A 27,378-nucleotide genomic window follows, 5' to 3' on the forward strand; every position below is an offset into this window, starting at 1 on the left:
AAAGTGGTCATTTTCTGTTCTTTTCTCCTTTTTAAAAATAAAAATTTTCCTTTTTTTCCTGCCATATAAGTCCATTGGGATTTGCAATTTCTTCACCATAGACAATGCTACACATTATGAGAACTGCTATTTATAAAATGTTTTGTCATATTCTACTTTTCATTCAAGAGTTTTTGATAATTAGATTGTGATTTAAAATGTTGTTTCTTCTTTCCCTTCTTTAGATGGAAAAATTTTTGAATCTTGTCCACCTTTTTAACGTTAAGTTTTTCCTTTTTTGTTCATAATTTTACCGTTAAGTTGAGATATAAGAATTCAAAGTTAAAGGGCTCTTTTTTAAATATAACAAGCAAGTACCCTGTTTCATGGTTTGGGAATTTTATAGTTTGATGTATTATAGTGTTAGAAGAAATTGAATCACCAAACTATGAATGTGAACTAAGATCAGAGATTGTAATGACAAAAATTATCAAAGATGATTTCAGAATATTATACACAATGCATACACCTGTCTATTAATTCTCTCATTTAGTTACACGGAAAAACTCAAAAGACAATTAGGAACGACAGCCAAATCACGACCTTGTCAATGGAGAAATTAGTGATCAAACAGGATCAAGAGTAAGGTTTGAAACCATAGCATAATTGTTTCTTCAGCTCGTTTGATCCTCATTCTTCTAAAGAAACTTCAATTTGAGTGCATAAATCTACCTGGACCTGAAGATTGAAGCCACAGGCTTTGTAAAAAGGTTGCAGCTATGATTCATCTGTCATTCGAAACCTGCAAAGCCTACTCATACAATCCCTCCCTTTCCATATTCAATCCCACCTTCTACAGCTATCAGATCAACAAAGCTAATTCTTTTGAAAATAGATATCGGAATGCAAAGTTGTGAGAGATCCACTCAATGTTTTTCCCATTTTTCCTGTTGCAAGACCGATGAAGATTCTTCCTCACTGAATCAGGCATAAATTGCTCAATCATCCGCAATAATCCAGCTGAGCAAACATCTGAATCTTTTGCAAAATACTCCACAACCTTTGGTAACAGAATTTTCTGTTCTTTGTTGACACGCAAATTTGCCTGGAAGTACTCTTCTTTTGCAACTTCCAGTTCCTGGAACACTTTCTTGGGTGTGTATATACGGACCTAGAGAGTCATCAAAGTCAGAGAGTAATATAAATTGAGAATCAACTTACTATTTAATACCATAAAGCCAAAAAATATGATACAAGGGAAGGCTGTAATATGAATTGATTCAGGGAAAAATTGTACCGCAGGGTCTGAATAACTTCCTGAACAAAGTGCAAAATGCAGAAGAGGTTCTGGGGACACAACTGCATAAGCTCTTCGAGGATCTCCAACCTTAAATTTGGTCTTTGAAGGAAACAAAAACCGTAGCCACTGCAAGCAGATGTAAGATGTTAGCTGTATCACTGCCAAGCAAAACAAGTAATTAAACAATATCTAAGCTGCGAAGCCTGGCTGGGATCGTTGATAAAAGTTTCAGGGAATGGATAGTACCTGTCCTGGACGAGGCAAACGACATCCCAGAATAGAACTCTGTATTGTGTCGATGCTTATGGTCTGGCCCCCCACATTATAAGCAGCCTGGATCATCCATAGGCTTGTCAATGCAAACATCCATTCCAAGATCTTTTGTTTAAGTGACCAGAAAAGCTCTTCTCACCTTGAGTAACAAGGACAGCCTCTTCAGATTGTTTTTCGGAATGCCATAAACCAAAAATGCCTGTATGAACAAAGCAGGTTGCATTTCTCAAGGATCTTATTGGAAAAGGGTATTAAGTATAACAAAGATTAAAAATATAATGAAGCTTGATATGTGGAAACTGGAAACATTACATGCATCACCAGAGAATTGTGTACATTAATCCAGAAGGCTAGCTTCTCCTCGCATTTCATCCTTCTAACATCAACTTCTTCCAGCTGGTAAACCAGTGACCTATAAAGCAGTAGGTTCTGTATTTTAATTAAATTGACATGAGAATCAAATGTACTCGGGATTTGTAAAGAAAGCTCACCTGTAATATTGCAGCTTATGGTCAATATCCTGTAACTTCTTACTATCTCTACAAATCCATTGAACCTTCACCATTTTGCAGTAAGGTCCACTGAATTCCTTATTTTCCGCAATGCTAAAAGGGTTATCAAAGTGTGAGTTGAGGGATGAAAATTTCCCACACTGAGGGCTCCACATATCACCCTGACCTTGTGAAAAAAGAACGTCAACTGATGATGAATATGAAATAGGAGAAGACGAGTAATCATGGTTAATCAAAGGAGGGTCTGCAAGTTCACAATATATGGCTGAAATGGTCCTTATCATCTCCTCAGAAAGCCAGTTTGGTGTTTCGGTAACATGATCGTTAATGCTGGTCCGTAAATGCTCTGCCAAGCTGAATCCATTTGAAGTATCCATCTGAGATTGCTGGCATTGGAAAGGACAAAAAAAAAAGAGAAATTGCATATCAGAAGCCAGAAGGGCCAGCTAACTTTTACTGCCATCTATGTTTTTTTCCATCTGAAGGCATGTACAACTGAATTGACATTGATTAAATTTACCTCCAACATGGACAAAGGCAGAGAATGGTATAAATCTACAGCTTTGGCTACAGCTTTTTGCGGAGAAGTAACTGAATATGCCGATCGCTGAGAGAGCGAAGAATGGCTCCGATGAATGCTAGAATCTAACAGTTTCTCTGTACCCCAAACATCATTGCATTCCTTTGGAGGATTTCCAATTGAATTTCGAGAGGACACCAGATCACTAGATTGAATAGCTAGATTTTCTTTCTCCCCAATGATGCCATGTGCCTGAACCTCTGGAAACATTTCTTTATGTACCACTGAAGTTGATTTCAAAATTTCATCTATGTTCTTTAAAGACAAGAACCTTTTATCATAATTTTTACGGTACAATGAGAGAAGATACTTCTCCAAGTAGGCAACTTCCAGTTCTAAAACTGCAATATCCTTGATTAGTTCCTTAGCAGCCTGGAATTACATAAATGAAGTACCAATTAACTAACAAAGTCAGCGGAGTTTATTGTGGCAAATTTAAGTAACTAATAACCTTGGGGATTAAATTTTCAACTGCTACATCATAGGTAAAAGGCCTATGACTTAATGCCTTCTCCAATGCACGCCGAACCACTAATTGATCCTGCAATCGTTCTTGAAGGTGTAGAATCTGCAGAAAAATGAAAATGGGAAATATTGTAACTGAGCTTTGTATTTATATCCCAAATCTGCATAAGCTTTGCAGATATATATCCCACCAAGGTGACAAGTTGGAAAAGTTGGGAATTTTTACCTCTTGCTTTAACAAGTTTTGAACTTCAGTTTGACTCTTCTTTGCTTCGACATTGCCCATTATTTGTCCCATTTCGTTCTGTGGAACAAAACAATATATAATGAAACAACTAGGACATACTAGAAACAAGGAACACAAGAGAGAAAAGCAAAGATATGGTATTCTTACAGGGCAATTAGAAGCTTCAAAGATAGTGTTTAACTTGTTCTTCTTGACTTTCTTCTGAAGTGGATCACTGTCAATACAAAAATTATTTACTAACTGTTACCGGCTCAAAATAGAGTTAGGTGACCATTGCAATTTTATGGAAAAAGAAAGCTTTTAAGAAGCCATTTTTGAGTTTAGACAGAGCTCAGATTCTCATTCCTAAACAAACCCAGTTCAGATTATTGCGTGGGCAAATGGTTAAGAGCGGAATTTGCCAGCATAAAACATATGAAAACATAGAGGCAAAACGTTTGTCCAACGTTATTGACTTATGGTCTTGTACAAGTAATATTTACATTTCAAGACTAATAGAAGAAGACAAATTAATGAATAAAGAACTCATCAGAGCTACCTGTTGGTGCGCTTGTGTCTTGCTTCCATGAATTCGAACTGCTTCAGATGATAACCCCGCCAATTCACTTCAGGCATGGTAATGAAAATGGTACCTCCCAAGTGGCTTTAGACTAAAAGAAAATAGAAAATTCACTGAAACTGCATTAAATGCAGCAAATACTACCATCAGATATTGACAAAATCTTAACCCGATAAAACAAAATAACCAGAAGAAACATCCAAAATCCGCATTAATTGCAACAGAATATAGTATAAAATCTGCTTATATAAGGCACACAAGAAACAATATGATGGAATGAGACTACTCACACAGATAAATTTTTGAAAAGCTGAAACCAAATTAACCTGTTTGAATTGATTCTACCTATAATTCAAAAAAAAAAAAAAAACTATTATCAAAGAATAATTGTTCTCTTAGCATACGGAAACATTGGTTAGGTAGTAAGCAAGAATAGTGCAAGGTTAAGATGCATAGGTAGAAGAGCTATATATGAGCTGTATACAATGCCTAAAAGGGTTTCCATTTTTTTGACTAGTCCCTTGTCTTAGAAAGCTATACCACCTTTGAAGATAGCTTTTGGAATGGTGGGCTTTTTTGCATTTGCATTAAAAGAAGTAAATCAGTTTTTGTAGTGCCTTTGTGTGGCTTTTGATTGATCAGGGCGATGCCATCAAAAGTTAAACTCAGGCATTCAAAAAGAAAACAAACGGACAAGAAACAAGGAGGTGACTTAGGGTATATAACTATATATAGCAATAGTTCATTGGTTTCCATGCAGCTGGAAACTGTACATTTCATTTTGTTCCTATGCCATCTCTAAACCATTCAGGATGCCCGCTTTAATTTCGTTCAATTCAAATCACCAATGATATTCATATGTAACAATTGAATTATTTCTTTTAACATATACCAAATTCTTATTTTTTGATCTCTCTTCATTCTAAAATCACATTATTATTATTATTATTATTATTATTATTATTATTAATAAATTGTAATATGTGATATAATTCAGTTGATTTATACAATTTTTTTTAAAAGTAAAGGTTCAAATTTTTACAATCCATTTTCTTATATTTTCAAATATTTAAATTTTTTTATCAAAAAAAATTCAAGTCTTTAATATGGTGCTAATTAACTTAACGGTAGTTTTTTAAAACTACATTTACTGTTGGATTTGGACTCGCATTTGTTCTCCCTCTTGATTTTGTGGAACTAGTTGCTGGATCATTTTGAGCCCTGCTTTTTTTTTTTTAGCTTCTCATGCTTAATTTGTGCATGGAAATAACTTTTAAAACGCATGAAAGAGATATGCTACAGCGAGTAATAAGTGCATGAACGCATGCAAATCATTTCTTGACTGAGCTAACTTTTATATTAAAATCTTTATTTTTCCAATCATGTCTGCGTCATGTCCAATATAACACGTATGGCTGGTGAAGAGATAATGGTTGGTGGGTGTCGTTCCCTTTAAAATAACCAAAAGGAAGGCAGCACTTAAGAGAAAAAGAAACCCCAAAACCTCGAAAGGGCTGAAAGTTTGAAGGTCAAAGAATAAATACAATAGATCAATGTTTTGATATGAAATGACAGCTTTGGTGGGCATTCCTTTGTCTAATCCCTTTGCGAAAAGGGAAATTAGAATACAAACATGAAAGACTCTGCTTTTCTCGATTCTTTTCTCAGAAAAGTTTCTTACCTTTTCTTTTCATGGGGTATGGTGCTACAAATGGAGAAATATTAGAAAAAAAATGGAGCTCCAAGCATTTGATAATTAAAACTTACCATGAATTTTTCTATGAAGTTTATAATGATCATATAGTTTGCTTCAAAACATCATTTGCCAAATTCATGAGTACTTTCATTATGTCAAGGGTGTTCCATTGTACATGATTGATCAGTTTAACTTAAAACTTTAGTCATAATTATAGCATTAAAGTACATGACATGCACTACTAATGCATGTAAGAAATTTAGACCATGTTTCTAATTTAATCATAATATGTTTATGTTTCGAAAGAAGTTTCTAATTTGGTTCAAAGCGAAGAGTCAACCAGGAAAATCTATGAACTGGAATCTGCATTTCTGTCAGAATCAGACAATCATGAGAAAATTTTAACGAAACTTGTTTTTCATCATCAAAGATGCCAACTAGGAAGTCAGATGAAAACAGATTAAAACATGTAAAGAAACAAGAAAATAACCTCGTTTTAAAGCAAGTCAAGCATCAGCTGTCGATGGAAGTTGACAGACATGCTTGTAGTTGAATTAAAAAAACTAAGAGCTTCATTTATTATCTTGTTTAATCCAAAACAAACAAATATTCCACAAACTTCAAAGACAGTTGATTTAGCGCAAAATATAACTATTTTTGAAAAACTATGGATTAGAAGATGCCCCATGTCTTCAGGATTATATAAAGTTTGTCTAGGATCCATGTGAAAGCCTTCTGCTCTAAATCAGTAATTCATTGGAAGGTCAACAAATAACTCTAAAAAAAAATACTTCTCTCAAGGTCACAATTGGAAGTTCATGATGTTGGCTGAAAATGGAAGATATACCTTCGCAATGTGACAATACTGCATTTTGAATGGTTAGGACTTTTGAACTCTCAGCATAGCTAAATGCATTTTGATAATCGTGCACTTTTAATTGTCAGAAAAATACTATGTGAAATGAACCTCATAACATTTATATATAACATAATTTTCAAGAGTCAAAGCCCCAAAGCAAGCAAGAAGTTTCTTTAAAGGAAGCAGAAGCGAATCTTAACGTCGAGATTAGCAAAAACTGATGAGTCTCTTGGACGGAGAGTCTAACTAGAAACCCAAGAAGAGACACATGAAAAAGTGTTACTTTGAACTTTCCAAAGGCTAAAATGAGCAGCATAGTCAATACTAATGATAAGAGAAAAAAGTATCTGCTAGTTTCTGAGCTCTTCTTCATATGCTCTTGTCCATTAGATTGAGACAACAAATCATATTCTCCATTTTAAATTGATGGACATCATAGTCTAACCTTTCTTATGAATTTTATAAGCAAATGAACTTCAAATTTTGTGTGTGGCCAAAAACAAGAACCCTAAGTTTGTGTGCTTGGGGATTTCAATGGCATGGTCTTAATTAGCTAGTGCCAAACCTGCTTTAGTTCTATTGCTCCAAATCTAGGCCAACATGGAGATAAAATAGTAGTGTCAGTGAACCAGAACAAGATCTGCAAGACCAGTAAGGTTTCCATGGTATTATCAATCCATTTCACTCCTAAATACAGTTGGTGCATATTCAAGAAACTTATAGTGGTTAATCTCATTTTCCTATCATTTCTTTCAACCAACCTTGAACCTTCCCATCTGTGTAGTATGATAATATGTGCCTCCTCTATTAAGAACTTGAAAGCCATAGAAGATTTGCAAATCAAAACTTTTCTACCAATTATCTTGGAACAATCTATTCCTATATAGCAAGTATATATATACATAGTAATCAACTAGAAAGTTTTCTCTTCTTATTAAGATTTGCATAATCTTATATGGGTGATGCATACTATCAATCTCTATCTTTGCTTCAATGAGTTTCATCGGAAAGCAAGATTCATGCAGAGAAGGTGACTAGCTTCTATTATGCTATAACTTGACTACTTTCTCTCATGGGTCCAGGAGATGCAGTCTTGTTCACAAGTTAGATAACCCCACCTTTGAAAAAATCAAACTATTGTAATTCAATAATCAATTAAAAAAGAGTATGCAGCCTAACAAATATCAAACAACTTGACTACAGCCAAGTGCTTGATAGCTTTGATTACATTCGTTAAATATACTTTACCTCATTCACCGATGGATGTACATCAAGAAATTCACTAGTTATATTAAAATTGAGCACTATCTGTGCTTCCCGAGTGCTCAATGTTATATATATAGTTTTTCAAGGTACATAAAAGAAAAGGAGAGAGATAGAGAGAAAGAACCAGGACCACTCAGTAAAGTTTCAATTTCTTTCCTTTTCGTCTTTTGGGTGTTTCTTTAAATAAATGCTTACATAAGTAAATAGGCTAGCAGATAATGATGGATCCAAAGCAGTCAAATTACAACCCTTCCTCTTCCCACCCAAAAAAAAACAAAATGCTATACAAGAAAAAGTATGTACTATCAAAGAATTATGTTACCAACATAACATCTTAACTTATCTGAGATATAGCTTTGCGTTTGTGGCCCATAGTATTCACAAGTTCTTTGCGAGTACAGACAGGGAACATGTTTATATTCGTCAGTATGCTCAATTGCCTGAGCACAAATGGAAAGCTGAGTTGGTCACGTGAGGTAAAACGAACCACTTCATTAAACCAGAGGCACATGAACAGATTTGTCGATGGTGTGTGCTTTCTAACAATAACTGAAGCTTCTACTAAAGCTGCAGAAAACAATATTCTGTAGTATGAGTTGGGGAATGCAATAAGATTATCTAATGACATTTTCCAAGAAACTGATAAATCCAAAATCCTTTCTTAATCATCAATTTCTTCATTGTTTTATCAGTTTCTCTCTGAAAACCTTTTGCAATTTACTTAGAAGATTTTTTAAAAATACTAAACAGTAATAAGGGTTACAAGATAAAACAGTTCTGTAAGTTTCATCTGATTTTTTGATTTTGAACACCTTCCCTTCTCTGCAATCAGGAGCATATTTATAGCTTCTACTTCAGCTCCTAACCCAATCTTGGTCACCATCTAACCAAAATTATTCAGCCTAGTATGTGCCAAAACATTGTAGGTGCAAAAAAGTTTTTGCCAATGAAGACTAAGTTGCTTGACGAGTTGAGGGATATTAGAAATTATAGACAAGGGAACATTGGAACCTGTGAGATGATGCTACACATATCTCAGGTCAGAAGATGTTACCACTGAGATAATAAGAGGAAATTTTGAGACAATAAACAATAGAGATTTAAACAGGAAGAAAAGAACAACATATAAGAAGTTCACAATAAATGAAGGAGATAAAATGACGTAGACTTTATTTCCAGCAGAAATTATGTCAAACTTTACCAAGAACCATACCTTTCTTTCCATTAAACTTCTTCTCATTGGGAAAACCATCTTGGCGATACTGAAACAACTGTGCTTCAACTTCCTCTGAGGTGGCTTTATTTTTCTCAACCACAGCCTTGCCTTCATCATAGATGCTGCTACGAGCTCCATGTTCAGAAATTGCTAATACAGAACCTGTACGCCAGAGAAGTGCTTCAAGGACACCTAATGGATCTTGCCGAAACTGAGACTTAGAATCTACCCAAATTGAATATCTAGCTTGAGGAAACAATCTATGTGCCAATATCTGATTGAACAATAATAAATAAAATTCAAACTAAAGCTTTGGCAGCAGATGGAAATAATAAAAGTTTAACCATAGAAGTAAAATCTGCACTAGTATCAAACCACCAAGGAATTATCAAAGCAATTAGAGGCTACTCTTATCATCGTAGCATAAGATAATTACTATATGCAAAGAAGATTAATTTTCAAAGCAATAACTCTCTGTTTACGAGAAGATAAATTCTCAATGAAAAAGTAGTCATTGCAGCATACCTTTGGGATTTTACCATTCAATCGTTGGTCTGCAAAAGGAAGCTCCTGAACAACAATAACTCGCCATATTCCAATCATATGGTTATCATCAATTTTATGTCCGTCTGCCTCCTGAATTTGGAGAGTAATTTCATCCCAAAATGCCACATAGCAAACCTGAACATAAGAAAAAAGTATAAGTAATTAAATTTAAATGAACACATCTTGAACCGAAAAAGCACTACATGCTTAGAGCCTTAAGAGTTTTGCATGAGAGTAACAACCTTTTTAAGCGACGACAGAGACATTCCTACAGGTTGATACAGATCATCTCCACCTCCAAATGCACATGTTGACACCACAATTTGACAAGTTTGCGTATAGCTCTTGTCCTCATCAGATATCTTAAACCCTCCATTTTCACTGTAGAAACCACAATGCACCGCAGCAGTTTCATTCACCTGAAAACATTATCCAACTAAGAACAACCTATTACTTCAAAATCAAGCTTTATAACTAAGCAAATCAAAAAGGTTAAATTATCAAAAATTTTCCAACCTTATAACTTTGTTCTCTTTGGTGAATTGTTTGATACCCTGTAAACATGTTAAACCTTGTAGATTCCGATGGCTGACGCGGTGAAGTGATATTGGCACCAATATCAGATCCATCAGAGTCTGATAAATACACCACTCTTTTAACAGGAAAGCGAGGAGTTACCATTGAAGGTATTTCCAGATTCTCCAGTTCTTCTTGGTCCAAAAGCTTCAAGCAACCTATAAAAAGACACAATTTTGAGAAAAAAGCCAAAGTAATCTTACATCAGAGGTTCAAGAAAGAGAAAGATAAAAATAAAAGGAACTTACTTTGTTTACGTTTAACGGAGACCCGGAGATTCGGGTCAACTCGACCCATGTCTTGATGGGTGATAGAGAAAATTCTCCAGAGACCAAAGAGGATGAAGCTGAAGAGAGGGAAGAATACGAGTAGGCCCCAGCGGTTCTTGATGATTATAAGGAAGGCTCTGATGAGAGTCTCGTTCTTCTTTTTGCTATGTTGTCCAAAAGATTGGTGCCATTGGTTTTGATTTTCATGAAAGTCTTGTAAAATGTGTTGTCTGCTTCGGATATTGCGGGGTTTGAGAAGGCTCGACGTGGGAGGCATTGACGGAGAGTCGCAGTTGTCGGAGTCGTCATCGGAGATTTGGATGGATATTGAGGACATCGTGGCTGGCGGGAAAGAGAGGAAGTTTGGTTTCCTTCCACTTTGTTGAATTGTTAGAATGCGGAAGTCCGAAGTCCGTTGGTACTTGGTTTAGGAACAAGAGACGGTGCCGTTTTTGCCATTGCAAACGAAATCAATGAAAAAACGACGTCGTTTAGTAATCTTTTCTGTAGCATTGTAAATAAAATTTAAGCAAATTATCCAATGAAACTCCATAGTCACTAAAAACAAGGTTTACCAAAGATAATCGATTAAAACATTGAAACTATCTTAAAACTATCTCCATTGATTTATGCAATCATTTTTAAAAAGAACATCTGTTAAGTTTAGAATTCAAATCCAGCTTATCCCATGCAGCAAGCCTCCAATATACTAAAAATATATATATTAAAAAGGACAAATTTTACACCACTCAAATCACAGGTTAAGAATTTACATATATATTCAAAAGCTCAACATAAGGCCTATGTACACTTGTACAGTATATCTATTTTCAGTTCACAGAGCCTTGAAAGATAAAAAAATAACCCATGGAATTCCAGTATTACTCTTCCGGGATATCGCTAAAATAGAAAGGATGCGCATGATGAGGGGACAAAAAAGAGTCTAGGCAGGGAAAGGAAAGCATTTGAGTGGTGCTCAATCCATAAATGATCAAATCCCATTAGACCAAATGAGGGTCTCCAGTTAGATCTGTACATCTGTACTTCTTAGAAAAAGCCTATCAGAGATCAATTCCTGTCAAGAACTTCCGCTGGCAAGTTCAGATCAAAGAATCCACCTCCATAACTTTCCTTTTTGTGTCGCTTCTGGGATGTGCAACCACTGTCATCTGAACTCCCAAAGCTGAAAGGTCGATCTCGTTTGCCTAAATTGCAATGAGCAAGTAAAATCTTTACAACATATACAAGTTTTAATAGTCTTCAAACTATAAATATGTGTGCATGCGTGCTTGTGTGTGTGTGTTGATCCTCAAAAAGTGAAGTTAAACATACCACTACTGCCACAATCAGAGGGAAGACATTTATCAGTAGCAGTACTGGGTTTACTGTTCTGACAGATAGCAAGCTCTGATGCTTTCTCAATGCCCTTAGATTTGTACGGAGCTATATTATGGGTATTATATTGGAGAGAACCCAATAAATCATTCTCAATGCATTCATACCTGCAAGCCATAGTCTCACCATATGAATTTAAAAACTCTCATTAACATCAGTCACAAATTTATACATAGTAGCTATACTTACATTTTCTTACAAAGGGTATCGATGATCACAGAAAGATTGATTACTTGCATTCGTATCTCCATAATTTTATCATCATTATATTGATCAAAGGGCTCTTCCAAAATCTTAGAGAGTTTCTCAACATTTGCCTCAAGTTGCTGTTGCTGATTCTCAAATAGAAGCTGTTTTATTTCCCTTTCCTTATTTGTCATCTCATCCTTCAATAATTCTTCTCCAAACATGTAAAAGGCAAATGGGTACGAATATGAAAGAACCCGCCTTGATCTAAAAAGTCTACAGAGTCCATTAGTTACCCAGCTGAAATCTCTAAGCCTCGATTCCCTCTCTTCAGAAATTGATACCTTCTCCAGTATAGTCTCATTGAGTTTACTCTCAAGCTTAAATGAATCTGTGTGAGCTTTATAACGGTTGTGATAGTGCATATATCGATATAGATCTCGCTTAGCTCGTTCAGTATTTTCCTCACTGTCTTCTTTGTAGCGACCACAGCTATGACCAGTAATTCTTGACCAAGTATGGTCCCGTCCAGTAGCTCCACCACACAGCCAACTGCACCAGTTCAAAAAGAGAGAAAATGTGATAATAAAATAGAATCTCAAGTAATCCATATTCAGCAGTGTGTAAATCATGTAGAACGAGCTAAATAATAACAGTACTTAGTACAAAATAATTAAAATAAATAAATTAAAAATGAAAGAGGAAAAAAAGTCACTTATGCTCTTGCTAATGCAGCAGCTTGTGCACGTTCAAAAGCTTTTTTTTCAAGCGAACATTTATGCCAGAACCAAACACGTAATTCTTGAGAAGTAATTGTCACAACAATGAGATTAAGACACCTTTAACAAATTTGCAAACTGAGAAATGCTAATTAACATAAAAGGAAACCCTCACCAAAATGCTTGTCCGCAGATACAGCTCACAAGGTTACATCCACCATTTTTCTCCACAGGTTTGTGACACTTTGGACAAGGTTTTGTATGAACAGTGATCCAATTAACTGTTTCTGATTCATCTCGGCACTTCTTGGTCCAAAGCTCCCACATCATACATGAACATGGCGAGTGTGCTTCTGATAAGCAACTGAAACAAAACTGTACACCACAAGAGCACTCTACCTCACAAAATTCATCATCCTCAACTCGTATTGCATTTCCACAATGAGGAGTACTAGGGCACCATTTAACCATCCTATTATCTTCAATGTATGACTCAAGAAGAAAACGATCAAATTTCTCAGCTAGATCAGGATGCCTTTTACCAACTAGATTTCTAACAACCGCTTCATCACAAATAGCATTGCACTTGTGTGCCATACACCTAATGCGCCTACTTTGACCGTCATTTATTTTCACAACAAAATGCTCTGTCCAGCCTAGGAAAAACAGAGGGAAAGAAATCAACTCAAAAGACTAAAATGTGAAATTAATATGCATCTCTGAGTTGATTGCTAAAGGAAAATTTCCAGAGTTCTCAGCATTGTTCACGTGCTCATGCTATGTTGTAATGTGATACATATGCATGCTTCAATAAAAAAGTGGAGACTAAGGAGAGTGCTTACAGTCATTGCAAAAGGCATGGCCACAGTCCATTTTCGTCATCTTATCACCAGGTAACTCCTCTATGCATATGCCACACATTGCTATAGATGAAGACAACACTGGTGTTCCTGTATCCTCACTCTCAACAACGGACACACCTGCTTCGGCAAACAAGTATGCTTTTCCCTTCTCCACAAGTACAGCAAGTAACTTCTCAACATCCCATCGATAATGGATTAGTAGAGTCCGAGCATGGTGCTCCCTTAGAGACAGCATGTCCATTACTCTCCGTAAATCCTCCCTCTACCCAAAAAGCCAAAACGATCAATTCAATCCTATAAAATAAAACATACATGCATGGGAAACCTGAAAAAAAAAAAGGAAGGGAAATAAATCTTTACCTGTGCAGCTAAAAGTGATTCTTTAGTAATAACCTGCATATGCCAAAAAGGGTCACAAAAAGGTATGCCCATTCTTCAAATTAAGCATAAAATAGGGGCCAGAAGAAGAGAAAGATTAAGAATTCATAGAAACGATGAATGCTGTTCTTCTTTAAGGGGTTTTCCCATTAAGATTAAACCTTAAACGTTTCCTATGTTCTGAGGGGGAAAAGCTTCAATGCACACAATGCCATTTAGTATAACAAAAGCCCAAAACACAAGCAAGAGGTTATACACATAAAATAGAAAAAAGTCCATGAAATTCGATGACCAGCAGCTCCTTTGCCTGTGACATTAAAGCATTCGTGAGCATGCAAGAACCACCCCACCCCCACCCCCACAATAGAACCTCAAAGCTGCTTCAAATTACTCTACCCTCTCAAAATCCACAAACCCAGAAAGGAAACAAAAAAAAAATTCTCTTTCTCAATCATTTACCAGTAATTCACAACTAATTCAAACCCCAAAACTCTCTTTTAAACAAGGGAAAGACAACAAAAAAACCCAACTTTACACTGAAAAAATAAACGAAAAACCAAGAATCGATAAATCAAGGGAAATTAAAACGAGAATTTGAATTCCGAAGAAGACAAGAAAAGAAGAGGGAGAAAGAGAGACAGAAACAAATTTTGACCTTGGTAGAAGGACCCTTGGTTGGGGCCCACTGTAGTAGAACGGAGTCCTCATTCTCGAGACCGTCAAGGGACTCTCCATCGGACGAATGGTAGTAATCCTCACCGCTGCTCGCGCAATCCTCCATCGGCCGATCGATCAATCAAAACAATTCCAATTTATTTATTATTTTTATTCCTGCTATAAAATCTCAAAACCTAAAAAAAGAGATAACTTTCAAAGCGAATTTAAATAAAGATCATAAACAATTATTTATAAAGATGAATTTGTTAAAATTTTTAATTGATCGCTGAAAAAAAAAAGACGATTAGTTTCCGGCAAAAGCTTTACTTTTTTTTTTTTTTTTTGCCGGCGAAAAGAGTGTAAAAGAGCAGAAGAAGAAGGAGAACAGAAATCCTTTTATTGTGCAAGAGACGACCAATAAAATTGACTTGTATCTTCTTTATTTTATTTTATTTAATTTGTGAGAGAGAAATAGAGGCGGCGTAGAACTGTAGATGCTTGCCAGCGTAGCAATAAACGAACACTGAGGACTGATCGAAGATAAAATGATGCCGTTTCATTTTTGTCCGATTTTGTTTCCTCTTATTTTTTTTCACTTTCTAATTTAACCTTTAATCCCTCTATTCTACTGCTTGTTTAATCTATTTTCTTTCACACTTTCTTTTTTGATATATTAAAGGACGTGTCTGATAAATTATTAAAAATTAAAATTTTTAATGATTTTATATTTTTAATGTTTTGAATAAATAATTTTAAAAATATTGAATAAATAGTTTTTAATAAAAAATATTAAATAACTTTTAATTATTTAATGGATTAATTTTATTTTATTTTAAAAAATTATGCACATTAATTTTCATATTTTTACTTTTAATAATTTATATTTTCAAGTTTCACCAATTAAAAATAATTATAAAATTGTATCCCTTTTTTAATCAAAGATTAATAGAAATTTTACAAAGCATTTAATTTTTAATAGCATAACAAATCATTTTTATAACTTAAATTTGGTATATAAATTTTTTAAAGCAAAAAAATTTAGTACTTAAATTTTTAATATTAAATTTGTTTAATTTATCAAACAAAGTTTAATTAAAGTGTGATACGTTCCAATTTTTAAATAAAAAATGGTTAAAAGTATTTAAAATAATACAAATATCTTTTCAATACAAATATTATTATCTTTTCGTAAATAAAATTACTTGTTTATAAAAAGATAAATTACCTTTTTATTTATTTTTCAATAAACACACATTCTAAAATTATTTCTAAATTGGAAAATAAAGAAGAATATTCGCATATTTCATTTCATATAAATAAAAAAATAAAGAAAAAATAAAAGAAATTCGAGATTTGCGGAATATAACGGCCGACATTTACGCAAGCAGTATTCATTACAATAAACGAATCTAAAAAGTTCCAAACTACACAAACCAACCTACAAGACACGTGCTTCGCACGTGATCACCAAATCTATCCTGTTAAACTTAAAACCCTCTGTTTTGTCTCCCTTCCCCAAAAAACATCAAAAAAAGATGTCTCTGCTTCTCAAATCCTTCCTTTTCTTCTCCATTCGAGCCAGACCTCTCGCTGTTTTCCCTTCCATTTTAGAACCAAAATCACTTTCCAGGAACCGTCGAAGCCTTTCCTCTGTTTCGGCTTCCACTTTTCAATCCCCTTCCTATTCCTCTGAAATTCCTAGCCCCATTACCCCAGTAGCTCCTCTCAAGGAGTCTCTCCATTGGGTCTCTCGCACCGCTGTTTGCAGTGATTTGTCAAATGATGATGTGGGTTCTCGGGTTTGTCTTTGCGGGTGGGTCGCTCTTCACCGTCTTCATGGTGGTCTCACCTTTCTTAATCTTAGAGACCACTCTGGCATTGTCCAGGTATTCACTTTAACTTGCAATTTTTTTTTTATATTTATGATGTCGGTTTCTTTAGAATAATTGTTTGGATGTTTTTCAATTATAGATTACATCGCTTCCGGGTGAGTTTCCTGATGCCCATGCTGCTATTAAGGATTTGAGGCTTGAGTATGTGATTGCTGTTGATGGTGTTGTCCGTTCTCGTCCCAGTGAGTCCGTTAATAAGAAAATGAAAACCGGCTCAATAGAGGTATTTAACTATACTTGAGCTTGTGCTTTTAATCTTTATTTGATGTCAATTATGTCTGCCAGGTCGCTGCAGAGCATGTTCAGATATTGAATGCTGTAAGATCAAAGCTACCATTAATGGTTACTAGCGCAGATGATGCTAATGATTTTGTCAAGGAGGAAATTCGTTTAAGGTAGCCCGCTTTGAATTTACTTGTCTACAATTTGTCCGAGCGCTTGAGTAGCTGATAAAACTTGTATTGTCCTTACCATGTGAAGGGAGAGATAAATGAGCTACATTGTTCCTGATGAGTTGCCTAGATTAGTTTTACGGTCTGTTTTTGGAGTTTTGCTTTTAATTTTTTTAATTATTGCAAGCCATTCCAGTTTGGTGACAAGCTGTAGATGTTTTCCTTATGATATATTGGGGACTTTGCATTGATGTTTACTGTTTCATAGATATCGATACCTTGATTTACGCCGGCAACAAATGAATTTCAATATCATGCTGCGTCATAGAGTGGTGAAACTCATTCGACGATATCTAGAGGATGTGCATAATTTTGTGGAGGTATAACACAATGAAGTTTGTTCTATTATAGTAATTTTTTTTATTATTATTTTTTCTGTTATTTTCTACTGATTCATGTTCAGTTTTTGTTGTGGTTCTGACCTTTTCATGGTTATAAGGTAGATTGAAACTCCAATGCTCTCTAGATCTACTCCAGAAGGTGCTCGGGATTATTTGGTTCCCTCAAGAATCCAGGTATTAATGATTTTTCAGCCTATTGAATGTCCTTAAGACAGCATGTAACAACTTTTATGATGTCAGAGAGCTTCGCATCCTAAATGTTTCTGGTTCAGTCAATAAGTGTTAAATTTAGAAATGTTCATCACTTATATATATCATTGGGACAATGGAACAGGTCTGATTCACTCTACTGTCTATTTTGAAGCCAGGAACATTCTATGCTTTGCCTCAAAGTCCGCAGCTTTTCAAGCAAATGTTAATGGTTTCTGGTTTTGATAAATATTATCAAATAGCAAGGTAAGTTTTTTACTTGTTGTCAGGGCATTTTATTACAGTGTTGCAATGATTGTCTCCTATCTGCTAAGCTTTCTGTGTATTTTTTTTCAAAGAACTGATTTACTCATGCACATTTTTTCCCATTTCTCAACCCCTGTGATGAGAGCAAGGATAAGCCTGTGGTGTTAATGGACGCAGTTTGATTTATTTTCCTGAGTTTGCTAAGAAAACAATAAAAAACATAGGGGATTGCATTATCCTATTCCTGCTAGGAATTGGGGTATCCAGACACTAGTTACTGTGACAATCTACTGGGCTATAACCAGTGTATAAATTCTTCTCTTTTTTTTGTTTCAGATGTTTTAGAGATGAAGATCTGAGAGCAGATAGACAGCCTGAGTTTACACAGCTTGATATGGAAATGGCTTTCACCCCATTTGAGGACATGCTTAGGCTTAATGAAGATTTAATTAGAAAGGTATGTAAATTGGGGGCCAATATGCTAAGATGATATGAGTCCTAGCTTGGAAATTTCTTTCAAGAGGAATTATTCATAAGTATTTGCTGATGTGTCTGAATAGGATTTAAAAAATAAGTTATGACTTTTCCTTTTACCTAAAGTTTGGGGGGGGGGGGGGGGGGGTTGTTGTAGCCATTAGTAAATATTAGTAAATAAAATATTCAAGTTTAACTAAGTACGAGCCTGCTCGTCTTCAGCGCACTCTTGAGATGAGCTTCATGAGGCTCGTCTTGTGGGCCTTGTAAGTGGCTTGGCTTCATTCTACACTGTCCAATGTCCCATTGGTTAGTCAAGCTAGCTATGCTAAATGATGGTGTAGGTAGATGCTGAAGGCATTCATCAGAAGGCCTTTTGGCACTCTGCTTTTTTGCATCGAATGTAGGTGAAGGACCAAAGGTATTGCCCTCACCCTCAGCAACATTTTAAGTGGTGTTATGCATTTACACGAATTTCGACCTTTTTCATATCTTCACATTATAGGAGTTTTAAGAAAGCTTATTTACTGCAGGTTTTTCTAGAGATTAAAGACATCCAGCTACCTAACCCTTTCCCAAGACTAACATATGCTGATGCAATGGATCGATATGGTTCAGATCGTCCAGACATCAGATTTGATCTTGAGTTGAAAAATGTAGTGATCATTGTTCACTTATTTAGCACATATTTTCTAATGTTTGCTGATTTACTTAGAGTTCATTGTCTAATATTTTCTAATCCTTTGCTCTCATTGGAGCTGCAGGTATCTGATGTCTTCTTAGACTCTCCCTTCAGGCTCTTTGCAGACACATTAAAAAATGGCGGAATTATCAAAACATTGTGTGTGCCTTCTGGTGCTAAAAGATTTTCGAACACAGCTCTTAAGAAAGGTGATGTTTATAATGAAGCAATCAAGTCTGGAGCAAAGGGTTTACCCTTCCTAAAGGTCTTGGATGATGGTAAATAGTGTTCTTCTCTATCTAGTTCCCGTTTTCCTTTCCCCACCCTGGAAAAGTTGATTTGCTCATTATAAAGTTGGTATTGATGGTCTTTATTACTCTTTTAGGGGAGATTGAGGGAATCCCTGCATTGGTATCTAGTTTGGGTCCAACAAACAGAGAGCAATTCTTGAGACAATGCTCTGCAGGACCAGGTGATCTGATCTTGTTCGCAGTTGGTCATAATACATCAGTTAATAGGACCTTAGATCGACTTAGGGTTTTCATAGCCCATGAACTGGGTTTGGTTGACCATGTGAGTTCCTGATCAGTCTTCTATCTGAAATATATATAATTCTTGCTCTCTAATTATTTTTTCTAACTTAAGCATTTTCTTCAATTCTTAAATGCAGTCTAAGCATTCAATTTTGTGGGTGACTGATTTCCCAATGTTTGAGTGGAATGATTCTGAGCAAAGACTTGAGGTCTGTCTCATGCTCATGTTTTGTCTTTGGTGATTTTAGTGAAATAATCGATGTATATTCTATTCTTCCGAAAGAATTAGCATTGTTGTATGGTGAAGGTCCCCTTTTTACACCATATAATTCATCCCTATGATAGTTTTCTATTATCAGTGTGTGATTTTCTCTGTTATTCTCAAGGAATTAACAGAGTAGCTGCATTTTAAGATTTAATTTTTCTTAGGCAATTGATACTTCAAAATGTAGATTTTATCATTTCTCTAATTTTCTTTTTGTTTTCACATACGTGCTCACACAACATAATGTTGGTGGAAGCCTTAGCTTGTTAAATTAATGTATATGGAAGTTTTAGTTTTGTTAAATACTCTATTGTTTCTTGCACCTGTCCATTGTTGAAAATTTACTTATCTTGTAGCCCTTGCATCATCCATTTACTGCACCAAACCCCGAAGACATGGGAGATCTTTCTTCTGCACGTGCCCTTGCTTATGACATGGTTTACAATGGAGTTGAGGTATTTATATTGTTTGCTTTCTAGAAGCTCTTAGGGTAATGATTCGGTTGCCCACCTACTATAGATGGAAACTGAATGTACTACCATCTTTTGCATTGTCAGATTGGTGGAGGAAGTTTGAGAATTTATAAACGTGATGTCCAACAGAAAGTATTGGAAATTATTGGCATCTCTTCTGAACAGGTGAGGAGAACCTTAAGTTATTCAAAAATTAAACCAATAGTTATTGTTTGTGCCGAGTAACTGGGGAAGTCTTGTGTGTTACACATCTTCCTAGTGAGTTGTTGTTGCCAAGAAAACCAAGGTAGTGGTTAGTTCTGTTCTAACTAGTGTCAATTCGGTAGTCTCATGCGACAGAAAACTGGCCTAAAGAAACATAAATACCATAAAGTAACAATGAATCGGGATAGTTATAAATCTTAGAAAAGCAGAGATTACTTTGTTTGAGTCCTCAATTCTCTGTCCAAATAATGTGGTTTTATGTTACTTATTTATAGGCTGAAGATAAGTTTGGCTATCTTCTGGAAGCTTTAGACATGGGTGCTCCTCCACATGGTATGACATGCCTAGGCAACAAAACTATGACTTTTCTGTTTGGAATAAAAGTTTACTTGTTATTTATCTATTTTCCTATTGCAGGGGGGATCGCATATGGTTTGGATAGATTGGTTATGTTGTTAGCAGATGCAAATTCTATCAGAGATGTCATCGCTTTCCCAAAGACAAGTACTGCTCAGTGTGCCCTTACTCGAGCCCCATCAGAAGTGGATATCCAACAGTTGAAAGATCTCTCACTGAAGACCCTATAGTTTCTTCTTGTTTTGCCTGTCTATATCAGAAAAGCCAACTAGGTTGCCATTCTATTAATCACCATTGGTTCATCATAAAGCTTTTGTTTCTTGTATCCTGTCTTTTAAAAACAAAACAAAACGTTGCAATACATGATTCAATTTTGTTTTGATAAATTATAGCCGTATATGTGGAACTAAACCTTTTTGTCACATTCTTGTTCTATCATCAATGGATGAGTGTCGAGTTTAATTATTATCTACTATACAGTCAAGGGTTCAATTTATTTATTTTTCCTAGAAAAATACTATTGCTGAAACGCATGCACATCCACTGAAATGTGACAGTCCAAATAGAAAAGCTACACCAATACCTTTTTTCTTTATTTTTTTTTTTAATTTTACTTGATTTTCTTTGATAGTTAGTTTGATCTTTTCAGATTGTTGTTGGTGCCGAGCTTTCTATGCGAGGGTAAAAACTTGAAAACATAAGGGAGGGAGGTTGCTCAATGATAAAGGCCGGCGGTTTCTTTGGCGATTGTGTTTCAGTTTTCGAATTAGTGTTTGATAAGGGAATGAAAAGGAGAGGAAATTATAAAGTAGATGTGAGAAGTTCAAGTTGGTTTAAGAGTAACTGAAAGGGGATACTTATACCTATGAAATATGGGTACTAAGCTTAGGTGGCTCAATTTCAAGTAACGGGGCTAAAGCTGATATCATCGATCCGAGTTTAGCTGATAGTTAATAATGCAATTAAGAGATGACAAGTCAGTATTTTTATGTGTCATCGAGTGATTTGAGTTGACATAAACTTCAAAATTTTTGTTAATTCTATACGTCAGTTCAATCAAATTAATTAAATTATCTTTTTATGAAATGTGATTTATGTTCTAAGATAAAATATCTATTTTACCTTTTAAATTCTAAAATGTCCCTAACAGTTATGTTTAGGAATGATTCATTTCGAATTTTAGAGAGTTTTAACTAAGTAATCTGTTTCTGATCTTGGCCAAAAAAAGAAACTGTTTTTGATATAGTAGCAGTCAGCAAGGTATATATAAGATTCCAATCCTTCCTGAGTCTTGCCTATTGCATGTGCATGCTCGAAACTTGAAAAGTATCCTGGTTCTCCTTTGTTATCGTCCACTGATCCACATTTTATTTTTCAAAGACCCGAATTATTGTGGCTGATTTGTATAGATTTGATCCAACAAAGATTCAGTTTTGACAGCATAATTGTTAAAACGTCATCCAAACGGGGCACTAAGATGTTCATGCACACCTCCAAAATTGAAAAATAAAAAAAATTTTTTAAGAAAAAATTTCTCTGAACACTCCAAAATTTTATTTAGACACCTTTTTCATCATTTTCATCAATAAAATTAGTAAATCCGATGGTATTTTTTTGTCTATATTATAAATAAACATTCTAAAAAAATCCTGAACCAGTACGGAAAAACGCCTCTTTCAAATATGGAATTTTTAAAAAATGGTTTCATGTTCCCTGGATGCTTTACATCCCCTCCTTTGGAAACAAATCTACAAATGCATCTGACCATGCTTGATTGGAAAAGATTCGAAAACAAATACAAATGTTTAAATTAATAGGAAATTCATAATCCAAAGAATCAAATTTTAGATTTCCACATTTATTAATAATAAAGCACATATTTCTGTACATTTTTTGCTACTCCATATAGGATAGTGATAGTCACTGTTAGTCTAAACTGAGGGAACTTGTTATTTTCCCTTCCAAATTTGCCAAATGATCTATAATCTTGTGTCAACTGCATAATTGAAACCTGTTGAGTTCATTTTCTCCATCCATACCTAGAAAGTTCAGAACTCATTTATAATTATGTGCACGTTCAATATAAGAAAATGCTTAACTTTGATAATATTGTGCTCTTGAATTAGATTCCTCATCCACTGATTAACAAATGCACTTAAACATTAACAAATTCATGAAGTGAATGAAATATAGTTTTAGACATCATGTCCTGTTCAAGAATTAAGATCCTAAGCATTGCACATATAATTTGCAGTTTTCACTTGAAGTAAACATAAACCAAAATTATAGTTGAGAAATCCATCTAACAGATTCATTGGAAAATTGGTTTCTTTCATGATTACCAGCTGCTTCCTACTCATTGTAGCATGATAACAATGCCATGCACTTGTTCGCAAGAAATTATGGCCAAGAAAATTTCTTAGAAATGTCTGAGTTGTATACATGGGAGATGAAATGGAAAAGAGCGTAACGTACCAGTAAAGAATAGCATTACATTTTTATTATTTGGATATTTATTCCATATATATAAACTCAAAAGGGATTCCAAAACTTCCTAATCCAGTATATAATTTAATTCACGCTAAGAACCGTACAGAATTGTACCTAAAACATGGTAAAGATGTCCATATAAATACTTGTTTTTTCTACCAATCAATTGCCATTCGTACTCCAAAGGCCCCCTTGTGGAAAAAAAAAAATTTTTTTTTCTGATGGGGAAGAAATGTTTAGGTCGCCAAAAGGTTGAGATGGAGAAAATTAAAAATGAAAGCAATCTCCAAGTAACCTTCTCAAAGCGTCGGTCTGGTCTTTTCAAAAAGGCTAGTGAACTTTGCACTCTTTGTGGTACTGAAATTGGCATACTTGCCTTCTCACCTGGCAATAAGGTATTTTCCTTTGGCCACCCTGACGTTGGAACTGTTGTTGATCGTTATCTCAGTAGCAACCCTCCGGAAACTTCAGCAACTTCACAGCTCATTGAGGCTCATCGTAATGTTAATGTCCGTGAGCTCAACATGCATCTTACTGAGGTTTGATTAGAGTTTAAATATAATTTTTTTTCTTTGCTTTGTGTTATTGAATAAGATTAAATTCTACTTTTTCTTTTAAGCAACACAAACAAGTCTTTTGTATTAGGTGGTCAGCCAATTAGAAGCTGAAAGGATTCGGGCTGAAAAGCTTAACCAAATGAGCAAAGCAAGCCAAAACAACCAGAACTGGTGGGGGGCTCGAATTGAGGAACTTAGCCTGCCACAACTCCAGCGACTGAAATCTTCCCTGGGGGAGTTGAAAAAGAACGTGACAAAGCAAGCAGAGAAGCTTCTTATTCAGAGTGCAAATTCCCAGCAGTTATTCATGGGAAGTTCCAGCGCAGGGGTGCACCCTAATTATGAGACAAAGAATTTTGCATTTGATGCAAATATGATGCCTCAGGGATACAGTGCTCCACATCTGATACCTCCAGGATACAGCCCCAATCCTGAAGGATACTATCCGAACCCTCATGGATACTGTCCTGGTCCTCCTGGTTTTGGACGTGGGTTTTTCTAATTAATTGAGTTGCTTTGCCTTGAATGAACAAGGAATTGTAGCCACAGTTGTAGTCACAGTTTATGTTTTCCTGCATCTTTCATGTATTTTGGCCTCTGAGTTTGTTCTTTATGGATAAATTTAAGTTGGTTCAAGACGGTAATCTCTGTTTGACTGAGATGGTTATGATATACTAAGAGTCCTGTTAATTTGTTTCTGTAGTTGCTATTGTTCAAGTATCAATTTGAACCTACAAACTTTTTTCCCATTAGTTTTCTTGGATTAGAATTATGGAACGCAGTGTTTATTTTATGTCAAATAAAATGCTGTACTTTGCTTTTGTACGAATTACATACAAATGGTTCTTGAAAGGTATAAATTCCCCATTGCAGCCCTGATTGTGTGAAAATTATGACATTCACGTGCATTAACCTCATAATATAATTAGGTTATTCTATATTTGGCTGCCTAATTTAGTTTGAGTTAATTACATTTTTGGTACTTTAATTTTGGAAAAGTGTATAAAGTAGTACTTAAAGAAATAAAATGTACAATTTACACCTTTAATTTTTAAATTATATATAATGTTAACTCAAACTTTAATCTCACTAATCATATCAATTTATATGTGTTATTTAACAAATATTATCAAGTTATGTACTCACCACACGTACTATCAATATTTTTTAATATAAATTAAAAAATATTTTTTTACCTAAGCTATAAAAATAATCTGAAATCAGTCAATTATTTTTTATTATATGGTATCTACATGACATTCACATGAGTTTTTTACAAAATATTTAGTACTTCTATTTAATAAATAACGTGCATATAACAAAACTATACTAATTTGATATCATATAAGTAAGTTAAGTTAATAGTATTAAAATTTGGATTAAAATGTTACATTATTTAAAAGTTTAAGGTATAAATTATATATTTTATTTCATTAGGTTCCAATTTATATATTTCCCAAAATTTAGATTCCAAAAATATAATTTAATTTCTAATGATTAGGAGCCAGCTTTGAATCGGTAGGTAAAAGAGATAAGAATTGGCATTGTTTTTAAATAGCTCTGAAAAGGTAAAATGAAAACATTTTGTATATCCCATATATGACTTTTTTTCAGTATCAATGTTTCTTTTTTGAAATGGGAAAATATTCTGTACTTCTACAACGAATTTCATCCAGAAATGGTATGAACTAATAAAGAAAGAAAGGTGAATCTTTGGTGTTTGGTGCCCGGTTGTAGTCTAAATTGTCTGCACCTTGTGCATATCCATATATGATAAACTTTCCTTTGATGTTAATGGGTGATTTCTATTCAACAATGAATTAATTGGTACTTATATCATGTTGCTGTGGTTCATTAGCTGGATTCAGGCCCAAAAAATGATGGCAATGGAAAACATAACCAAGAAAATCGTTTATAACTGCAAGGTACATTTTCTAAAGTCATAGTTGAGTTGGGAATGATATTGCAATAGTGGTCGTTTCCCCAGACTAGGCCAGGCCTTTTCTTTTGGTCACTTTGCAAATAAGAGTTCTCTGTTTATTGAAGAGTTAAATTCATTTCTGATATTACTATATCAATAATCTTGACACTTCTCTTTTTCCCCTTATAGGTTGTGGCATGCCTTTAATGATTCCAGGAAAAAGTATAACCAGTTAGCTTGTTGTTACAATGCCATGCGTTGGAATAATTCGATGCAAATTAATGTAAAATACAATCAATAAATTCATTGGTGTCTTTTGAAGGAATAAATGGTTAATTCTGACAAAGCAATATTGAAACTGAAAAAGGAACTAAAAGCTGATCATGAATGTGTTTTCCAAGATCAAACGCTTATATTTCATAATGCCAACCAATATACATACAATTATTTTCATAGTAATTCTACATTAAGACTAAAGATTTTGATAACCTCCAAAATCAGGGATTAATCATACAAAGTAACTTAATTATTAGTACTAAAGATAGCTTAGGACAATAATTAACATGATTATAGTAACATACAAGGGAAACAAGTCTATAAATACCCTCCATGTTTCTCCCTTTGCACATCCAAAATCATCTTGTATTTGGTATTTTTTTCAGTCTGTTTTCAGTTCTTCCTTTGTTTTGTTCACCATGACCAAGAATCCTAACATGGGTCGCCAAAAGATCACAATGGCAAAAATAGCCAAGAAGAATAATCTACAAGTAACATTCTCCAAGCGTCGTGCTGGACTTTTTAAGAAGGCTAGTGAACTTTGCACACTTTGTGGGGTTGATGTTGCAATAATTATCTTCTCACCTGCCAAGAAGGTATTTTCCTTCGGACATCCTCGAGTTGAATCTATCATTGATCGCTTTCTCAGTTCCAGAAACCTTCTTTTTCGAAACTCTACTACTAGCCGGCTGGTTGAAGCACATCGAAATGCTAATATCCATGAACTGAACATCCAATTAACTCAGCTTCTTGAACATCTAGAAATTGAAAAAAGGAGGGGAGAAGCAGTTGATAAGATTAGGAAAGCTAGCCAGAAGAATCAATGTTGGTGGCAGGCTCCTATTAATGAACTTGGATTGGATGAGTTAGAACAGCTGAGAATTGCACTTGAAGAGCTGAAGAAGATTGTAGCAAAGCAAGCCAACAAGGCTTTGGTTGAGTCAGCTAATAATCAGTGGCAATTTCTGGCAGTCAATGGCATTGGACGACACGTTAATCCTTTTGAGAACAAATTCAATGAGACCAATCTCCACTGCAGTGTCACTGATCATCAAGCGTATGGCTTTGGTCCTCATAGGCTATATTTTTAAGTCTCTCCTTTATCTTTTATTTAGACAGTTACAAGATAGTAACTCAATGGTATTAAATAACTTTGTATTAATTGCAAAATAATGGAAATATAATATAACGAGTTTTTGAAGGAATTAATAATGTTAATTTCATTTATTTGTATATTATGTTGATCAGAAGAAAGCAAGCAAGGGAACTTTAGTTTGTGGGCCTCATACACCATGAATATAGATGATCTTTGCTAGTTTTTTTTCACAAGTTTTCTATTATTACAACGTTACAAATTGAACAAGAAACAACCCATTTCGATCACTACAGCATTACAATGTCATAGACTTCTTTTAAAACAACTCTGAATTGTTTTTTTATTGAGAATTGTTATTTATTTGAAAG

The 27,378-nt window shown here is 34.7% G+C and overlaps 6 protein-coding genes across 11 annotated transcripts; 3 read left to right on the forward strand and 3 right to left on the reverse strand.

The window, feature by feature from the left end:
* Positions 1-457: 457 nt before the first annotated feature.
* LOC111308618 (uncharacterized) lies at positions 458-4,354 on the reverse strand. Its single transcript, XM_089742315.1, has 12 exons — positions 4,206-4,354; positions 3,895-4,034; positions 3,504-3,570; positions 3,336-3,413; positions 3,096-3,212; positions 2,585-3,016; positions 2,044-2,450; positions 1,865-1,964; positions 1,692-1,751; positions 1,526-1,612; positions 1,277-1,405; positions 458-1,150 (listed from the first exon to the last, which is right to left on the reverse strand). The coding sequence occupies exons 2-12, from the start codon at positions 3,969-3,971 to the stop codon at positions 842-844; spliced, it is 1,863 nt and encodes a 620-aa protein (XP_089598441.1). The 5' UTR covers positions 3,972-4,034; positions 4,206-4,354; the 3' UTR covers positions 458-841.
* A 3,475-nt stretch (positions 4,355-7,829) lies between these two features.
* Positions 7,830-10,975, reverse strand: LOC111308620 (putative hexosyltransferase MUCI70). Of its 3 annotated transcripts, none has more exons than XM_022907089.2 (6): positions 10,323-10,975; positions 10,015-10,232; positions 9,741-9,917; positions 9,478-9,633; positions 8,950-9,226; positions 7,830-8,303 (listed from the first exon to the last, which is right to left on the reverse strand). In XM_022907089.2, exons 1-6 carry the CDS (start codon positions 10,678-10,680, stop codon positions 8,071-8,073), a joined length of 1,419 nt encoding a protein of 472 aa, XP_022762824.2. In that variant the 5' UTR covers positions 10,681-10,975; the 3' UTR covers positions 7,830-8,070. The 3 variants fall into 3 exon arrangements, with proteins under 3 accessions (XP_022762824.2, XP_022762825.2, XP_089600653.1); XM_022907090.2 differs by having other exon boundaries at positions 8,161-8,320; positions 10,323-10,911; XM_089744527.1 differs by lacking the exon at positions 7,830-8,303 and adding an exon at positions 8,328-8,747 and having other exon boundaries at positions 10,323-10,911.
* Positions 10,976-11,050: 75 nt separating this feature from the next.
* LOC111308619 (putative E3 ubiquitin-protein ligase ARI2) lies at positions 11,051-14,998 on the reverse strand. Its single transcript, XM_089744507.1, has 7 exons — positions 14,540-14,998; positions 13,867-13,899; positions 13,486-13,768; positions 12,819-13,299; positions 11,928-12,476; positions 11,676-11,845; positions 11,051-11,548 (listed from the first exon to the last, which is right to left on the reverse strand). Exons 1-7 carry the CDS (start codon positions 14,663-14,665, stop codon positions 11,412-11,414), a joined length of 1,779 nt encoding a protein of 592 aa, XP_089600633.1. The 5' UTR covers positions 14,666-14,998; the 3' UTR covers positions 11,051-11,411.
* A 991-nt stretch (positions 14,999-15,989) lies between these two features.
* Positions 15,990-21,756, forward strand: LOC111308621 (aspartate--tRNA ligase, chloroplastic/mitochondrial-like). 4 transcript variants are annotated; one of them, XM_089744538.1, is made up of 16 exons: positions 16,023-16,427; positions 16,513-16,656; positions 16,719-16,828; positions 17,094-17,205; positions 17,329-17,400; positions 17,591-17,682; positions 18,019-18,139; positions 18,690-18,812; positions 18,921-19,116; positions 19,224-19,411; positions 19,509-19,580; positions 19,993-20,091; positions 20,194-20,274; positions 20,589-20,646; positions 20,731-20,942; positions 21,320-21,756. In XM_089744538.1, exons 1-15 carry the CDS (start codon positions 16,077-16,079, stop codon positions 20,898-20,900), a joined length of 1,989 nt encoding a protein of 662 aa, XP_089600664.1. In that variant the 5' UTR covers positions 16,023-16,076; the 3' UTR covers positions 20,901-20,942; positions 21,320-21,756. The 4 variants fall into 4 exon arrangements, 3 of the variants coding, with proteins under 3 accessions (XP_089600664.1, XP_089600663.1, XP_089600672.1); XM_089744537.1 differs by lacking the exon at positions 21,320-21,756 and having other exon boundaries at positions 16,024-16,427; positions 20,731-21,138; XM_089744546.1 differs by lacking the exons at positions 18,690-18,812; positions 21,320-21,756 and having other exon boundaries at positions 16,024-16,427; positions 20,731-21,138.
* A 1,544-nt stretch (positions 21,757-23,300) lies between these two features.
* LOC111308172 (uncharacterized) lies at positions 23,301-27,100 on the forward strand. Its single transcript, XM_089743417.1, has 8 exons — positions 23,301-23,699; positions 24,421-24,498; positions 25,219-25,235; positions 25,332-25,398; positions 25,586-25,642; positions 25,690-25,727; positions 25,828-25,921; positions 26,301-27,100. Exons 1-8 carry the CDS (start codon positions 23,382-23,384, stop codon positions 27,003-27,005), a joined length of 1,374 nt encoding a protein of 457 aa, XP_089599543.1. The 5' UTR covers positions 23,301-23,381; the 3' UTR covers positions 27,006-27,100.
* On the forward strand, positions 23,705-24,402 carry LOC149519856 (uncharacterized). Its single transcript, XM_089742321.1, has one exon. It carries the CDS (start codon positions 23,857-23,859, stop codon positions 24,217-24,219), a length of 363 nt encoding a protein of 120 aa, XP_089598447.1. The 5' UTR covers positions 23,705-23,856; the 3' UTR covers positions 24,220-24,402.
* Positions 27,101-27,378: the final 278 nt, after the last annotated feature.

This window comes from Durio zibethinus, chromosome 2, assembly GCF_047325235.1.
Source record: "Durio zibethinus cultivar Kanyao isolate XHJ-2024 chromosome 2, ASM4732523v1, whole genome shotgun sequence".
Taxonomy (NCBI): Eukaryota; Viridiplantae; Streptophyta; class Magnoliopsida; order Malvales; family Malvaceae; genus Durio; species Durio zibethinus.

Bases quoted from the DNA above. Each gene is read 5' to 3' on its own strand.
- LOC149519856 (XM_089742321.1), top strand. From the start codon at position 23,857: ATGAGCAAAGCAAGCCAAAACAACCAGAACTGGTGGGGGGCTCGAATT.
- LOC111308618 (XM_089742315.1), bottom strand. From the start codon at position 3,971: ATGCCTGAAGTGAATTGGCGGGGTTATCATCTGAAGCAGTTCGAATTC. The intron at 3,213-3,335 runs GTAAAAATTCCC...ATTTTTCTGCAG, and splicing joins AAAACTTGTTAAAGCAAGAG to ATTCTACACCTTCAAGAACG. The intron at 1,151-1,276 runs GTACAATTTTTC...ATGACTCTCTAG, and splicing joins GAAGTTATTCAGACCCTGCG to GTCCGTATATACACACCCAA.
- LOC111308172 (XM_089743417.1), top strand. From the start codon at position 23,382: ATGGGGAAGAAATGTTTAGGTCGCCAAAAGGTTGAGATGGAGAAAATT. The intron at 23,700-24,420 runs GTTTGATTAGAG...TTGTTTCTGTAG, and splicing joins TCAACATGCATCTTACTGAG to TTGCTATTGTTCAAGTATCA. The intron at 25,922-26,300 runs GTAAAATACAAT...TATTTTTTTCAG, and splicing joins ATAATTCGATGCAAATTAAT to TCTGTTTTCAGTTCTTCCTT.
- LOC111308621 (XM_089744538.1), top strand. From the start codon at position 16,077: ATGTCTCTGCTTCTCAAATCCTTCCTTTTCTTCTCCATTCGAGCCAGA. The intron at 18,140-18,689 runs GTATGTAAATTG...TATTTACTGCAG, and splicing joins ATGAAGATTTAATTAGAAAG to GTTTTTCTAGAGATTAAAGA. The intron at 20,092-20,193 runs GTATTTATATTG...TTGCATTGTCAG, and splicing joins TGGTTTACAATGGAGTTGAG to ATTGGTGGAGGAAGTTTGAG.
- LOC111308619 (XM_089744507.1), bottom strand. From the start codon at position 14,665: ATGGAGGATTGCGCGAGCAGCGGTGAGGATTACTACCATTCGTCCGAT. The intron at 13,769-13,866 runs GTAAAGATTTAT...CTTTTTGGGTAG, and splicing joins AATCACTTTTAGCTGCACAG to AGGGAGGATTTACGGAGAGT. The intron at 11,846-11,927 runs GTAAGTATAGCT...TATGGCTTGCAG, and splicing joins GATACCCTTTGTAAGAAAAT to GTATGAATGCATTGAGAATG.
- LOC111308620 (XM_022907089.2), bottom strand. From the start codon at position 10,680: ATGTCCTCAATATCCATCCAAATCTCCGATGACGACTCCGACAACTGC. The intron at 9,918-10,014 runs GTTGGAAAATTT...TAATGTTTTCAG, and splicing joins AAAGAGAACAAAGTTATAAG to GTGAATGAAACTGCTGCGGT. The intron at 9,634-9,740 runs GTTGTTACTCTC...TCTTATGTTCAG, and splicing joins CTCTGTCGTCGCTTAAAAAG to GTTTGCTATGTGGCATTTTG.